Here is a 15,007-nt window from a genome sequence, read left to right on the forward strand (position 1 = left end):
CACTGGCCCATCTTTCACCTACTCACCTTCCCACTGCCTTTGCAGATTTATCACATGCAAGATGTATATTGAGTGTTTAGAGCAGTGGTTCTCACCTTCCTAATGCTGTGACCTTTTAATAGTTCTTCGTGTTGTGGTGACCCCAACCAGAAAATTATTTTTGTTGCGACTTTATAACTGTAGTTTTGTGACTGTTGTGAATTGTAATGAAAATATCTGTTTTCTGATGGTCTTAGCTGACGCCTGGGAAAGGGTCATCTGACCCCCAAAGGGGTCACGACCCATGGATTGAAAAACACTGGTCTAGAGCATTATGATAATCAGTGTAATAGTTAATAGCTTGAGGTGGTTTCCCCAAGTTCTTTGGTTGAGTTCTGTAGCAGTCATCTACATGAACAGGGTGAGGCGTCACACGGGTGTGTAAAGAAGTGTTTTATGTAGAGAGATTGACAAGCCAGTAAATACAGTAAGCTGCAATTGTGGGGAACAGAGGAGAGGGGCCATGAGAAATGAGCATAACTAGAGGAAGTGGGGTGGATCCTGAGAGACTTAAAGGGGAAGTGGGGTGGATCCTGAGAGATTTAAAGGCATTGCTGGAAGAGTTTGGTCTCCTCCCATGGACAGAGCAGTCAGGGGCCTCGGTGTCTGGCAGGTCAGAATAGAAAGAAGGTAGTAACAGGCATGAGTCAGGGAAACTGTAGGAGGGATGATTGACAGGGAGAGAAATGCTCAATCCCAGGAGAAATGAAGTCAGAGGGAGACCCAGCTCCTTGCTGGAGTGTCTAGGTGAGTGGTTGTGTAATGAGCATAAGGTGACAGCCATGACTCATGCCATGCAGTTATCCTTGAAGCTAGGGCTTCTTAAGTTCAACTCTTGGCCTCGGTCTGAGAGACAAGGAACCTGCCCCCTCTCTTGGTCTTCCTCGGGTCTCTAAACTGGTCTTGGCCCTACCCCGCCTAACACTGAAGCTCTGCATCTCCAGCTCCTCCCCAGTCTTTGATACTGTCTTCTCTCCCCGCCCAGGGATGCCAAGTGTGGGAAGATCCAGTGTCAGAGCACCCAGGCCCGGCCCCTGGAATCCAATGCCGTATCGATTGACACCACCATCACCTTGAATGGGAGGCGGATCCACTGTCGGGGCACCCATGTCTACCGGGGTCCTGAGGAGGAGGAAGGGGAAGGTGACATGCTGGACCCAGGCCTGGTGATGACTGGGACCAAGTGTGGTCACAACCACGTGAGTCCCTGCCCCAGCCTCCCTCAGAAACAGATAAGAGACAGAAATTGAGAAGTGTGGGCTTTGGAGGAAGGCACTCGGCTCCCAGAGTAATAGCATCCCACCCACAGGTACCCGTCTAGAGGTGCCCACCCATAGACTATGGATTAGGCATGTAAATGAACTCACCACTGTCATCTGTATCATTAGCCATCACATGAAGCAGAAGTAGTCTAAGGGCCAGGGAAACCAAGGAAAATAATGCCTCCCATCTCCTATATGTAATTGTGTTAGTGAAGTTATAAAAACAAAGGAACCACATGGTACGATGCCCAGCACAGAGTAAGCTCCTGCTACAATAATTATTTTTAGGCATAAGGCTAAAATTAGTACATGTTCATATTTGGATAGCATATAATCAAGTTAATACCAGACTGTAAACATGTCCTAATTGTTGAATGTAGCATTTTAGCAGTGTTTGCTGTCTTCCCCAATCACAAAGTTGATAGCAGAATTTAATTATGTGCTGTCCTGCCTTTTGGGGCTCTTTGTGTTTATCACTATAATATATCAGTCAAAGAGTTACCTTTTGGGGTTCCCATTCATCCCTAGTACAAAACTCCCACTTTCCAAGCCTTCCCCATATCCCTGTGGCTCTACTGATGGCTGCTCTCCCTTTCTGCAGATTTGCTTCGAAGGACAGTGCAGGAACACCTCTTTCTTTGAGACCGAAGGCTGCGGGAAAAAGTGCAATGGTCATGGGGTATGTGTGCAGAAGCCTGAGTTCCTGGATGCTGGTGTCCTAGGGGTGTGCCCTATGGGAGGTCACCGCTCTCCTAGGTGCTGAACCGTCTGTGGCTCCTCACTCTAGGTCTGCAACAACAACAAGAATTGTCACTGCTTTGCTGGCTGGGCTCCACCGTTCTGTAACACCCCAGGAGATGGCGGCAGCATTGACAGTGGTCCTTTGCCCCCCAAGAGTAAGTGAGAGCAATGGAGACCATGGGTATGAGTGGTTGATGGTCAGGAGCCACCAACCTGTTGACATTGCAATATGACATTGTTGTCTACAAATGTGTTGGGCTGGAGTCATAGGTATAGTGAAATACTGGGGGCTGTGAGCCATAGGCTGGATTTGCCTGTTGCAGAGTCCAAGTTAAGTTGGCTTCACTCTCTTCATTCTCCAGGGAGGAGCCAAGAAAAAAGAGGCTGAGTCGGAGGAAGTCAGTTGCTCCTGCATGGCTTGGGCTTAGCTGCCTTTCGGTCCTTTTACTGCTAGGAGGGGAAGAGAGATCAAGAGAGACTCTGGGTCATTGGATAGTCACATATATTTGCCTGAGTAACTAGTAACTAGTCCTTTTAGGAGCACTTGAAATAATCACAGTCCTGGGGTGTACTGTATTGGGTTATTCTGCCTTTTACTAAACAAAGGCTAAGAAATGGGAAAGCAGAGAAGTTTTAAGTTTTGTAGTTCTTAGGAGAAGTCTGGGGGCCTCTACTCCTGTGACTTCTAAACTTGGTCTTCGAATAATTGCAAAAGTAGTTTAAAAAATTACAAAGCTAAAACCCTGGGTGTGGTAGTTCCCCCCTGTAATCCCAGCACTCAAGAGGTCGAGGCAGGAGAATTGCTGCAATTATGAGGCCAATCTGTGCTGCACAGTGAGTTCCAGTGAGTCCCTGGGATACACAGTGAGACGCTGTCTTAAAAGACAAACAAAATAACATGTAAAATAGAGTAAAGTCGAGTTTTATTGGTACAAGTGTACTTTGTAAATTTAAACTTAATTCTTGAAACTGTTGAGGTGGCTTTGGTACAGACTGTGACATTGAAAGTCGAGGGTGAGAGTTCTAATCCCAAGGTGTCTGAGCCAGTATTTTCTGGTCACTGGCCTGCATCTGGAAAGATTGTGATGCAGGCTGACTTTATGAAAATCTATTAACTGGAAGCTAATGACAAATGACTGTGTCGGAACTGCTTTGGAGAGTTTCTCTGCCATTGAAAGAAATGACTGTGGAGGTTTTTTTTTTTTTTTTTTTTTTCTTTTTTTAGAAAAGCCAGTGGGCCGGGCAGTAGTGGCTCACGCCTTTAATCCCAGCACTCGGGAGGCAGAGGCAGGTGGATCTCTGTGAGTTCGAGGCCAGCCTGGTCTACAAGAGCTAGTTCCAGGACAGGAACCAAAAAGCTACGGAGAAACCCTGTCTCGAAAATCCAAAAAAAAAAAAAAAAAAGAAAAGAAAAGAAAAGCCAGTGGGCTTTACTCTTAAAGCTAGTATTAGTGCCCCAATAGTATATGATGTATGTGTGTTTAAAATAAGTTGCACAAATGAAATGGAAATCAACTATCTGAGGAAGAATCGAGACCGTATCGTTTTACCGTAGCCAGGACAGCCTCTAATCCTCTGGCTTGTGCTCTCTTCCGGCAGGTGTGGGCCCCGTGATAGCCGGGGTGTTTTCGGCCTTCTTCATGCTGGCTGTCCTCGTGTTGCTATGCCACTGCTATAGACAGAGCCACAAACTGGGCAAGCCCTCGGCCCTCCCTTTCAAGCTCCGGCAGCAGTTCAGGTGGGATGAACGCTATGCCCGCAAGGACTTGGGGGTCCCTTCTAGTCCGCAGAACCCTTGTGGAAGAGTTGGTGGGTTGGTGGTGATGGGTCTAATTCTGGGGAGATGAATGCAGGGGACATGCCACCTTCATCCCTTCTATCCTGCTCTGTCACCGTGGCAGACATTGTTAGTAATGGTTGTAAGTGGTTTCTACTGAATGTGGTCATCACTTGTGGATTCTTCTCAATAGAAAGTACCCAGCCCATTCAGATTGGAGTGCGACATAAAATCTCCTTGCCTTCCTCCACCTGGTTAATTTGTACCTCATTTTTTAAAAAGCAGCAACCTGAGGAACAGAGAAGGGATGGCAAGCTAAAGGCAGTCACAAGGATAGCTAGACATTAACCTGAGAAGACAAATGATTAATTTGTTTAGATATTGATGAAGCAGGATTCTCAAGAGTCCTGTTAAACGTTCTTTGCTGGAAGGGATTTTTTTTTTCTGTCCTGAATCCTTCTGGGTCCATGCCTGGGGACGGGGTTCAGTAGTGACCAATGAATTTCTGTCTCCTTACTGAGGAGTGGGGGGCAAGTCTGATCCCTTCCTTGGATTTCTCCCCTGGTCACATATGTACCTATTTATTATTTAGGAGATAGGTTTGAGAGGGTCACCCTACTCTCTCCAGAGGAGGGTTCATTAGGTTTGTCAGTTGACCTGGGCCAGAGGAGCTCAGTCCACACACAGCCCTGACTGTCTTCCTCCTCCCTGTCCCCTCTTCTTTGTTTCCAGTTGTCCCTTTAGGGTGTCTCAGAGTGGTGGAACTGGCCATGCCAACCCAACTTTCAAGTTGCAGACACCCCAGGGCAAGCGAAAGGTAAAGACTTTGCACCACTGAGCTTGATTGGTTTCCTTTTATCTCTGTCAGTCTAAGAGTTCACAAGTGTCCATGGGATTGGTAATAAAAGCCATTTTATTGGTCTGGGAGACATATCAGTTGGTTCTGAAGCCTGTGATCTGATGGAATGAATAGGTCAGCGTGTCTGTCCTGCCTTTAAATGAGACTCTGGTCACCTCACTGAAACACACGCATAGAGAGGCTGCCTCATCTCAGCTGTCCCTTGTCTCCTCCATACAGGTGGCCAACACCCCTGAAACTCTCCGAAAGCCCTCCCATCCTCCTCCCCGGCCCCCTCCAGACTACTTGATTGTTGAACCCTCACCTGTATCATTGCCAGTACACCTGAACCAGGCTGCTAGGAGCTCCCCGGAAACTAGGGCTCAGGTAGAACGAAAGGAGTCCACCAGGAGGCCTCCCCCAAGCCGGCCCATGCCCCCTGCACCTAACTGCCTCCTGTCCCAGGTAAGTGAGTTCTCAGCAACCCTGGGCTGGGGACATTGCCCATAGCAGGGTGCCTGCAATGAGGGACACTGGAGCCTGGGCTGATGTACTGGTTGGATTTGATCATCTTTCCTTTGAACTGATGAATCAGATGGATTCCAGAAGTTCAGCAGGAAGAGGAAGAAGGTTCTTCTTTGCACAATCCCTAAATCACAGGATGCCTCTTTCCTATTTGATTTCCACCCACTTTGTACCCCAAATTAGCTTCTTTCAGTTCCCTGAGCTCTTGTCCCCTCCAGGTCATCGCAGATGCTGTTTTGACTCATACGTACTCACATCCCTTTGCTTGGCCAGCTCCTATTCATCCACAGCTGTGACTGTAGATAACACTCCTCCTGAGGGGGCTTCTCTTACCTTGTAGGGCTGAGCTTAGTGCCCTGAACCTCTCATCGTACCCATCCCTGCAAAGTGTACCCACCAGTTAGCTCCCATTCATCAAAGAGTCTCACTAAAGTGTACACCCTGATGCCTTGCTTATCTGAGGGGGTCTCTGGGAGGCGGCAGGTCTAGACTGGGCCCCTCCTCTGTGGCTGGTACTCACAACTTGGAACCCTTACCCAGTGGCTTGTTTGCTTAGCAGGTCTACTCTGGTCTAAGTACCCCAGTGGAGACATGGGAGACATGCTTGGGCAGTGGCCCAGCATGGTGGCTTCTAGAACTGTCTTTGTGTTTGGTGTTAGGGGACTCCTTTCTTTTGGCATTGTCCAAAGGCCGTCCCCAGGGCCTGGGCTTCTCTGATCACAGCAAACACAGGGGCAGTGAGGATTTGGTATGGTCCCTAGGGCATGCATGGTTCCATGGGGGTTTGGTATGGTCTCTACGGCATGGGCCAGTGAGGGTTTGGTATGGTCCCTAGGGCATGGGGTAGTGAGACTTTGGCAGAGCTGAGGGTGTTGGGTTGGGTTCTGTGCTGTGAAGCTGTTGCTCCTAAGTTCCTGGGGTGGGGGCAGGGATGTGATCTACAAATCCATGTGGAGGAAAGATTGACTTGATGCATCTCAAACTGAGCATACCCAGACTCAGGCCTACCTAGTCACTTTAAACACGACTCCGTGATATCGAGATATGCGTGCCCCTAAATGGGCCTGCTCCGATTATTTTTTGTAAATTATGGCCTTAAACTGAGCGTGCTCAGGGATGCCCACCTTATGAATGCGGATGGATGCTTTGGATAAAGTTGCCTTGCTGCCGCCTGTGAAGGGGACGTAGTTTAGCGAATCCTCACCATGCTCTCCTCGCTCACAGCAGGTTATTGGCCTCTGCTCTGTTAAGTCTGGGCTTTGCTTCTTCACTCACCAAGAATCAGGTTATGGCATCAGACTGGCTGCTTTGGGAGGCCCAGTGCTGGGAAACCCAGGGCAGACCTGATAAGGCTCCTGTGCAGATAACAACCACCAAGGGCTCACTTGGTAGTTTCCCAACTGGGACCTGACACCCACACCCCACTGTCTTTCCCTGAAACCTGAGTTCTCTGGCGCAGTCTAGGTTCCCTCAGAAAGGGTAGAACAGAAGTGTGTGACTTTTTGGTCTCAGACATTTTTGACTTCTCTAGCTTCAGTTTTTGCTCTAAGAAGTCATTCTTGTACGGAAACCAACTCTGCAGTGTGTCTGCTTCCTGTACACCTACCCCATGCCTATCTTGGAATTCACTAGCGCCCCTCGCAGGCAGGCTAAGGAACTGGCTTTTCTCAAATCTAATCAGCTTGGGGGCAGGCTATAGTTGCCCCTTAAAGTATTTGTTTAAAGAAATTGAGTAGTGGGGTTGGAGAGATGACTTATGGTTAAGAGCACTCGCTGCTCTTGTAGAGGACCTGAGTTCAGTTCCTAGCACCCACATCCGTGAGTTCCGAGGGATCTTCTGGATTTTATGGGCACCTGAACACACAGGGCACACGCTCACGCATGCACATAATCAAAAATAGTACAAATAGCCAGGTATGATGGTGCACGCCTTTAATTCCAGCACTTGGAAGGCCAAGACAGGTGGATTGCTGTGAGTTCGAGGCCAGCCTGATCTACACAGTGAGTTACAGGATAGCTGGGGCTATGTAGAAAGATCCTGACTCAAAGCAACAACAATAATGATAATAGTTATTTATAATTAAAAATTTGAGTAGCACAGAAATATGTATCTATTTTAGGACATTTCAATAACTCATTCATTTATGTACTTGTTGAGTTGAAGGCTTCCTGCGTATCAACCGCCCAGAAAGCCTGCAACAGCCCCATGAACTAGATAGAAAAGGTGCCCTGCCCCGCCTGCATTTTAGTCCTAGTCAGAGGTGGCTAGAGAGAGAAAGTAAAAGCCTGACAAATTATTTAAGTTGGTAGGGATAAAGGCTATAAAAAGAAAGAAACTGAGTAAAATAAAATGGCTTGGGATACTGCCGCGGCCACCTCGGCCAGCAAGGAAGACGCAACACCGGAGCTCTTCTTGCTAAGCGGTTTATTCAGGACTTTATTCACAACTTCTTTCTCTTTCCTTTTCTCTCTCTCTCTCTGGGCAAACCTCTCCCAGCCCTTAAGTAGGCCTGGGCCGCCAACCCCAGATTGCCAGGTGAACACTGCTCATAGATCCACGCATATGCAAGCAGCTGACAATCATTGCGTGATAACAGCATAAGTCAGGCCTAGTTGATATTAGGAGTTGATTATCACAGAGAGCACTCGCTTTTGGGATCGCGGAGGGTGGAAGCCAGCACCATCAGGTGCGGCTCCACGCAGCTCTCTACACATTGCCATCAGGTGCGACTTCACGTGGCTCTCTACAGGATACAACATGCTAGATAGAGATACGGTTAGGTAATAATAAGGAAAATTTTGCCATCTTGAGAAGGTGAAAAATAATCATCATGCCATGTATAGACAAAAGAAAAAAATAATCCAAACAAAGTAGCAACAGTAAAAACCATGGTTTCTTAAAGTTTTAATTTGTCCGGGTACTGCTTGTGGGTAGGTGTGTGCACATGCCTCTCTCTCTCTCTCTCTCTCTCTCTCTCTCTCTCTCTCTCTCTCTCTCTCTCTCTCTCTCACACACACACACACACACACACACACACTCTCTCTCTCTCTCTCTCTCTCACACTTTCACACACACACATTCTCTCTCCCACACACACACACACACACACACATATACACACACACACTCACACCATTCTTTCTGTTTCCCTGGACCACACCCATCCCAGGGTAGCCCTTCCTCTGTTGTCAGTTTGCTCTGGCACTTCCTGGCTGGCTGCTGTTTCCTTCTGTTGGCCTCAGGCAGGGACCATGGTAGTCTGTTTTGTATACACTCCTCTACCAGGCTTCTCTGGCAGCTGACTGTCCTCATTAGCCCTTACCCACCTGCTTTGTTCTTTGTGCCTGCTGGAGCCCATGTCCCTGGATACTTTTACATTTTTTCTCTCACTGCGGAAACTTCAGAAGTTTCTAGGTTCTCTGGTGTTAGAAACAGAGGACAGGGCACATTCTTGCAGATCAGCCTGGTGCACCTGTGCAAACAGTCTCTAACATGGCCAGCAGGAAGCGTCACACTGGAAATGACCATTTCCGTTTGTTTATTTATTTTTTTGTACATTTATTTAATTAATTATCTTAGTTTTGAGACAGGGTCTCACTATATAGCGCTGGCAGGCCCCGGAACTTAATGTCAAGTAGGCTGGCCTTGAGTTCACAGAAATCCACCTGCTTCTTCCTCCTGAGTGTTGGACTTAAAAGTGTACACACCATGCTATACCCCATCTCTAAATTTAATAGATATAGCCAACTTGTTTTTCAAAAAGTTCTTATTTTTTTCCTTAGTATGTAAATATACTATTCCCACCCCACGCTTACACACACATGTGAGTTCTTTAAAAATGAGACCATCTAGTTTGTAAGTTATTTGGTTTTAATCCAAAAAATGTTAGGCATATTTTCTTTTGAAAGGAGCCCCTCAAATGAGACTTCTTGCTTCCTCCAGGACTTCTCTAGGCCTCGGCCGCCCCAGAAGGCACTCCCAGCAAACCCTGTGCCAGGCCACAGGACAGTTCCCAGGCCAGGAGGTAGCTCCCTGCTGCAGCCACCTACTGCCGGTCCTCAGCCTCCCCGGCCTCCCACAATATCTGTTCCAAAGGTGAGTCCCCAGGAGGACCCAGAAATAGCAGTGGGGGACGTGTGTGACCGAGAAAGCCGTTTGCTCTCATCATCCTGACTGAGCTTCTAGAACAGAAGCAGGAACAAGGCCATGCTTGGAGGACTATTTGACTGTACCTTACACGAGCAAAGGATGATTTGCCTTCATTTGAGAAGCCTGAGTTCTGGTGGCTTCCAACTACCTCGGCACCTGAACAGCTAAGCCACCTTGAGCCCTTGTCTAGATAATCAGACTTAAGATGTACCAGTAAGGTGGTTCACCAGGAAAGATGATTTTTTAAAAGCCTAGGAAACAGCAGGGACCAGCTCCATAACGTTGCTATGAAGGTCAAAGCCATTAATTTATATAAGCCTAGCCACTTATGTCCCTTTCCTTAATGCTTCTCTCTGGCTGCCCTGTTTAGCTTAGTCTGAGGAGTTGGGTCAGAAGGAATAAGGCAAGGAGGCTGGTTGCCATCCCTGAATTCCCATGAATCATTGGGAAACTGTTGTACTGAAGCCTGACAAAGGAGAGGAGGGGGCGACTTTTTAGCTTTGGGGCTGCACACAACTTGCTCTAACTGTGAGGGCTGTTGGTTCAGGAAAGCAGCCACAGGGACAGACTTCTGAAGATTGTGCTTCTGTTCTTGACTGTCAAGAGCAGGAGGATAGTTGCCCCTAGTCCGACTGGCCAGCACTGAGGTCACGTATTTCCCTTCCTCTTTCTTTCCAGCTTCCTGAGTACAGATCACAGAGGGCTGGAGGAACAACTAGCTCCAAGATCTAGAACTGTATAGAAGTTTCTTGTTTCCCTTGAAGACTCTGGATGCCATGGAAGATCCAGAAGAAAGAAGTCTGCTCGGCCACCTTGAAGCTTCTCCAGCCTTCTGGAGTCCCCCTCATCTCCAGAATCTCCCTTCTCGCCCCAGTGCCTCCTGTTTCCTCTGAGGCCCAGAGGGACTATCTGATGGCTTCTAAGTATTGTCCTGTGCAATATACATCCCTGGCGGGAAAGGGGGCCTGATGGAAGAAGATGGGGAAGATTCTCTCTCAGCCCCCTAGCCAATGACGGTCAGGGAAGGTCTCAAGCTGGAGATTCCTCCTTCTGTGCCCAGCTTGGAGAAGGAATCCACACAGCTCCCATGCTGGCAAGTACATGGGAGAGCATCTGTTGATTGGCCTTTCTCTGGAATTCCCAGGTTACAGAGAGGCTGGGCCTTGCCTGTCTCTTAGCTTTCAGGGACTGAGGAAGCCGCTGCTGCATCCCTGCCCCAGGGCTTGGTCAAGGTGCCTGTTCCTGGTCAAATGACTGCATGTGACAAGCCATGCTCCCCTGCCGCTCCTCACGTTCCCGCTCCCATATTTACACGGGTCGCTCTCTGACTCAGACAGGTACTATTTGTAGGCAGCGTAGACAGCAGTGGGGAGTGGTCAGCCTGTGTCCCCACTGAGCCGTGATGCCAAAGGTTGTTAGGACTCTCAGAATTCCCAGTTGCCCGTCCCCATTGTTTCTCGGGTCCCCTCCTCCTCCTCCAACCTCCCTATCCTATGGTGCTTTGGTGGTAAAACCACAGCAGCCCTGACTTGCTGGTGACCATACTCTGATGACCGACGAATCAGGATCCTGCCTCACGGGGTAGGCACTGGACTTTCCTGCACTGGATCTCATGAGTGTTGAGCTGAGTGGGCTTGGGTGAAAGAGAAAGAAAGAGGAGAAAGAGAGAGAGAGAGAGAGAGAGAGAGAGAGAGAGAGAGAGAGAGAGAGAGAGAGAGAGAGAATATGCCAGCTCTGCATATAATTGTGGTTTTTGGCCTCAAGCAGGAAAAGGGTCCTCCCCCTATTTCTGACCTATATCCTAGGTGATATTTTTTGAGGTAGTCACAGGTATACTGAGGGGACAGGCATGTTTAAAACCCCAGTTATTAGGAAAGTATACACAGGGGCACCAGCCCCTCCCCTCGTGGTCAGTTCAAAGGTGGGTCTGTTGACTCTAAAGAGATAGCTGATCTCTTTGGAAGCTGCCAGCAGCCACAGTAAACCAGATCTGGGCAGGGGGCCCCCAACCCTCTTCAGCCAGGATCTTATCATGCACTTCCATTGGTTCTCTCCTAATCACTGCCTATATGTGATCCTCATGAAAAGAGCTCAGGAGGGCGTCTTGGTGCTCTGCTAGTTAGGGCAGTCCCTCCATATTTGCTGGGCTTGGCCTCTGAGAGGCCATCTTCCATCACCCAAAAGGTGCTGGGATAGCACTCCAGAAGGTCCTCTAGGGACCTTCCTGCCACCACAGTGAGCAGTTGCTAGCTCTTAGAAGCCTCCCTGAGGAGGAGACAAGCTTGTGACTCCCATTTATAAACAACTTCCTGATAGCTCTTCACAGAGGAAACTCTCGACTCGAGCTCTTGGGATTGTAGGCAGATGGGAGATGTGGGGTGCATGGCTGAGGGTAGAAAGATCTCAGGAAAACACCTTTCTCCTCAGGGTGACCATGCGGTTCCCACTCTGACTCCCTGAGCCGTGATACAGAAGGTCGCAGGGACCTAGGTCCATTTCCTGCCTTCTGAGAGCTTTCCTTTCACGTGCTACGCCAAATGCCCAGTGACTACAGCTTGGGTCCTAAAATCACCCTGCCGCTCACCATGAAGTTAGAAACACCACTTCCCTTAAACCCGACCCCGTACCTTCTAGACATTCTTGTGGGCTGTGTGGCCTTTCTCCCTCAGCTCAGGAGGCAGGTGGCCCTGAGGGCCAATGCCACAGCCACAGCATGAGCCTTCCGAACCTCAAGCCTTCCGTCCTTTGAACCATACCAGAAGAAGACCCATTTCCTTGCTCTTCGGTAATCATTTTTTTTTCCTTTGCCATTTTCATTGCTTTGATGATGCCACCCCCATTCCATAAAATTATACTGTGAACAGGAAGATGACAAACTTTTTTAATTTGGTAGAGGTGCTGGCAGCTACTCTGTTTACAACTTCATGCCCACCTCTGTTATCCAAAGGTTAGGAAGGCTGTCACAGGTAGGGGCCCCTTCCTTTCCTTCTGCACCATGAAGTGTCCCATACAGATACATCTAGACTTCAGTGTCTGTCCCAAAGGGTTGTTTGCCACTTAGGAGGGGAAAGAGACTTACCACAGGGAGCGGAGGGGATGATTACGAGAGAACACGTCGGTCAACCTACCCCAAGTCTGGGCATCCAAGGCTAAAAAAACATTTTCTTGTGCATAGAAAGTAAAATCTAGGCTGGGTGGTGGTGGCGCATGCCTTTAATCCCAGCACTCGGGAGGCAGAGGCAGGCAGATCTCTGTGAGTTTGAGGCCAACCTGGTCTACAAGAGCTAGTTTGAGGACAGACACCAAAAACTACAGAGAAACCCTGTCTCAAAAAAAAAAAAAAAAAAAAGTGAAATTTAAAAATGTTTGAAATGTACGCCATGGCAATACTGAGGCAGGCATGGGCAGCCCGTATGTGGTGGTTCTGTTGAACTGTCCATATTGGGTTTCATGGTCTAAGTTAATGAGGACGACCGACCAGGTCTCTTCCTCCTAGAAATAGCTGTTCCCAGCCGCTATAGAGATGTTAGCGGACACTGAGGTAGGTCAAAGCCAAGGCTCTGATGGGCCGCGGGAAGTTCAGTTTGTAGCTAGGTGTGATGGCACATGCCTTTAGTCCCAACAGAGGCAGGCAGATCTCTGAGTTCGAGGACAGCCAGGGCTACACAGAGAAACTCTGCCTCCAAAACCAAAATTGTATATATATGAGACAGGATCTCATATATCCCAGGTTGGCCTTCAACTCACTGAAAAGCGAAGGACGACCTTGGAATTCCCGAGTGCTAAGGGGCTACAGGTGTGTGCCACCACACTTGGTGACATAGTCCTGGGTTCAAACCCAGATCTTCAAGTACGTTTAGGCAAACACTCTACCGACTGAGATCCAACCCCAGCCCAGCCCGTAAACGTTCTGAGAAGCTAAATTAGCTGTCAAGTATAGAGCTCTAAAGCCATTTCTGACCCGTAAACATCAGGTCCCTAATCCCTTCCAAATTATAACTTCCTTCTTGCTTTCTGTTCCTTGGTGACTTCCACCTGTAAGAGGAAACCCCCTTTGTAACCCCTCCCCCAAGACATGTAGATTTTAAGGTCTGAACGTCCTCTGCCATGCAACAGTCCCCGTCACTCCGCAGTAAGCCTTTGCCACAGTGTCTCCCCTGGGTTCAGTTAATTTGCGTATTTGATAAAGCCGGCGTGAGACTCGTATTCTTAAAATTGGAGGCACGTGCTAAAGCTGGTCGTTTTGTCACGTGCTTGTAGTGACAGCCCCCAAAGGACTCCACACACAGGTCAGGGAACACCAACTGGAAAGGTGCCCCTTCCCTAGGGACGCCTACTAGAGGTTCTATAGACTCCAAGCCCAATACCCGAATCATGCTCCCAGCTCCTCTTGTACGACTGTGTGTACGCCTGCATCTGGGATACAGGGCAAATGTGAATTTTCTTTTTATTTGGGAGATTGTTCACAGGAAGTAGTCCTCTCCTCTCTTGTCCTCCTATTGATTGTTTACAATATTTGTACATCTATGCAAAATACTTGAATGGGCCATGGTGCCTTGTTTTGTTATTTTTTGTTTTTGTTTTATTTTTTCTCCTTGTTTGTATTTAATTAAAACAAATTGTCATTGGGAAATGCTATCTGTTTGGTCAGCTCTTCTGTGTGTGTGTGTGTGTGTGTGTGTGTGTGTGTGTGTGTGTGCAGTTTCACTGTCCCACTGCGTGGACCATTTAAAACATGTGGCATGTACCTCTCAGAAAGAGGGTCCCTAGAGACCGCCAGTCTTCCCGCAAGGCCATGACCTGAGCCATAGTGAAGCCCCAGGTTTTCCCATGGCCAGCAGAGAGTCTTGCCTGCTGTTCCTATGCAGAAGATGGTCTGGTTTCATTAGATCTTAGATTATCAAGGGCTTTAATGATCTTAAGATTCTAGTATGTTCTTTAGAAGGGGGCTGAGATGCTGTGCTACCATCTCTCCTTACTAAGGGGCGTGTTCTAATGAAGGTGGGAGACTTGGTGAGGGTCTCTTGGGCTGCAGGGGCAGGTGCAGGAGGGCCAGGCTGTACAGGGCAGATTCCCTGGGCCTGTGTAAAAACACCATACACTACTGGTGCCCGCCCCCATCATACTCACTTATGCACTACCTCAGTTCTGAGGTTTTCTAAGACTAAGAGCCACAAGAGGAAGGAATACTCACTGAGGGATTAGCCCATGCAGGACTCTTGGCACTTTTTTTTTTTTCACGAGGGGGTGGGGGGTGGGGTGGGGTGTATTGTGGTGATCTGATTGAAAGTGATTCCCATAAGCACAAGGCATTGGAGGTGTGGCCTTATTGGAGGAAGTGTGTCACTGGGGGCAGGCTTTAAGGTTGCACTCTCTTCCTGCTGCCTGGATCCAGATGTAGAACTCTTCTCCGGCATCCTGTCAGCCCACAAGCTACCATGCTTCCCACCCTGAAGATAATAGACTAAGTCTCTGAACCTGTAAGTCAGCCCCCAATGAAATGTTTTTCTTTATAAGAGTAGCTGTGGTCATGGCGTCTCTTCACAGCCATAGAAACCTTAGCTAAGGCAGTGACTTCATCAACCCCTCACATGAGTGCAGGGAAAGCATCCTTCGTGTAACATAAGCTCTTAACTATGCCTGGAGCCGAGTAAGGGCTCAGGCATTAGCTGAGG

At 48.4% G+C, this 15,007-nt stretch overlaps 1 protein-coding gene across 1 annotated transcript in view; it reads left to right on the forward strand.

The window, feature by feature from the left end:
- The window catches only part of Adam19 (ADAM metallopeptidase domain 19), an 87,045-nt gene extending 73,120 nt beyond the window's left edge, over positions 1 to 13,925 (forward strand). Inside the window, exons 16-23 of the mRNA XM_057774711.1 lie at positions 1,025 to 1,238; positions 1,903 to 1,980; positions 2,089 to 2,197; positions 3,642 to 3,780; positions 4,552 to 4,636; positions 4,898 to 5,122; positions 9,126 to 9,278; positions 10,011 to 13,925. Of these exons, the coding sequence (XP_057630694.1) occupies positions 1,025 to 1,238; positions 1,903 to 1,980; positions 2,089 to 2,197; positions 3,642 to 3,780; positions 4,552 to 4,636; positions 4,898 to 5,122; positions 9,126 to 9,278; positions 10,011 to 10,064 (1,057 nt within the window). The 3' untranslated portion in view covers positions 10,065 to 13,925. The remainder of the gene's footprint in view (positions 1 to 1,024; positions 1,239 to 1,902; positions 1,981 to 2,088; positions 2,198 to 3,641; positions 3,781 to 4,551; positions 4,637 to 4,897; positions 5,123 to 9,125; positions 9,279 to 10,010) is intronic.
- Positions 13,926 to 15,007: the final 1,082 nt, after the last annotated feature.

Source organism: Chionomys nivalis, chromosome 7, assembly GCF_950005125.1.
Source record: "Chionomys nivalis chromosome 7, mChiNiv1.1, whole genome shotgun sequence".
NCBI lineage: Eukaryota > Metazoa > Chordata > Mammalia > Rodentia > Cricetidae > Chionomys > Chionomys nivalis.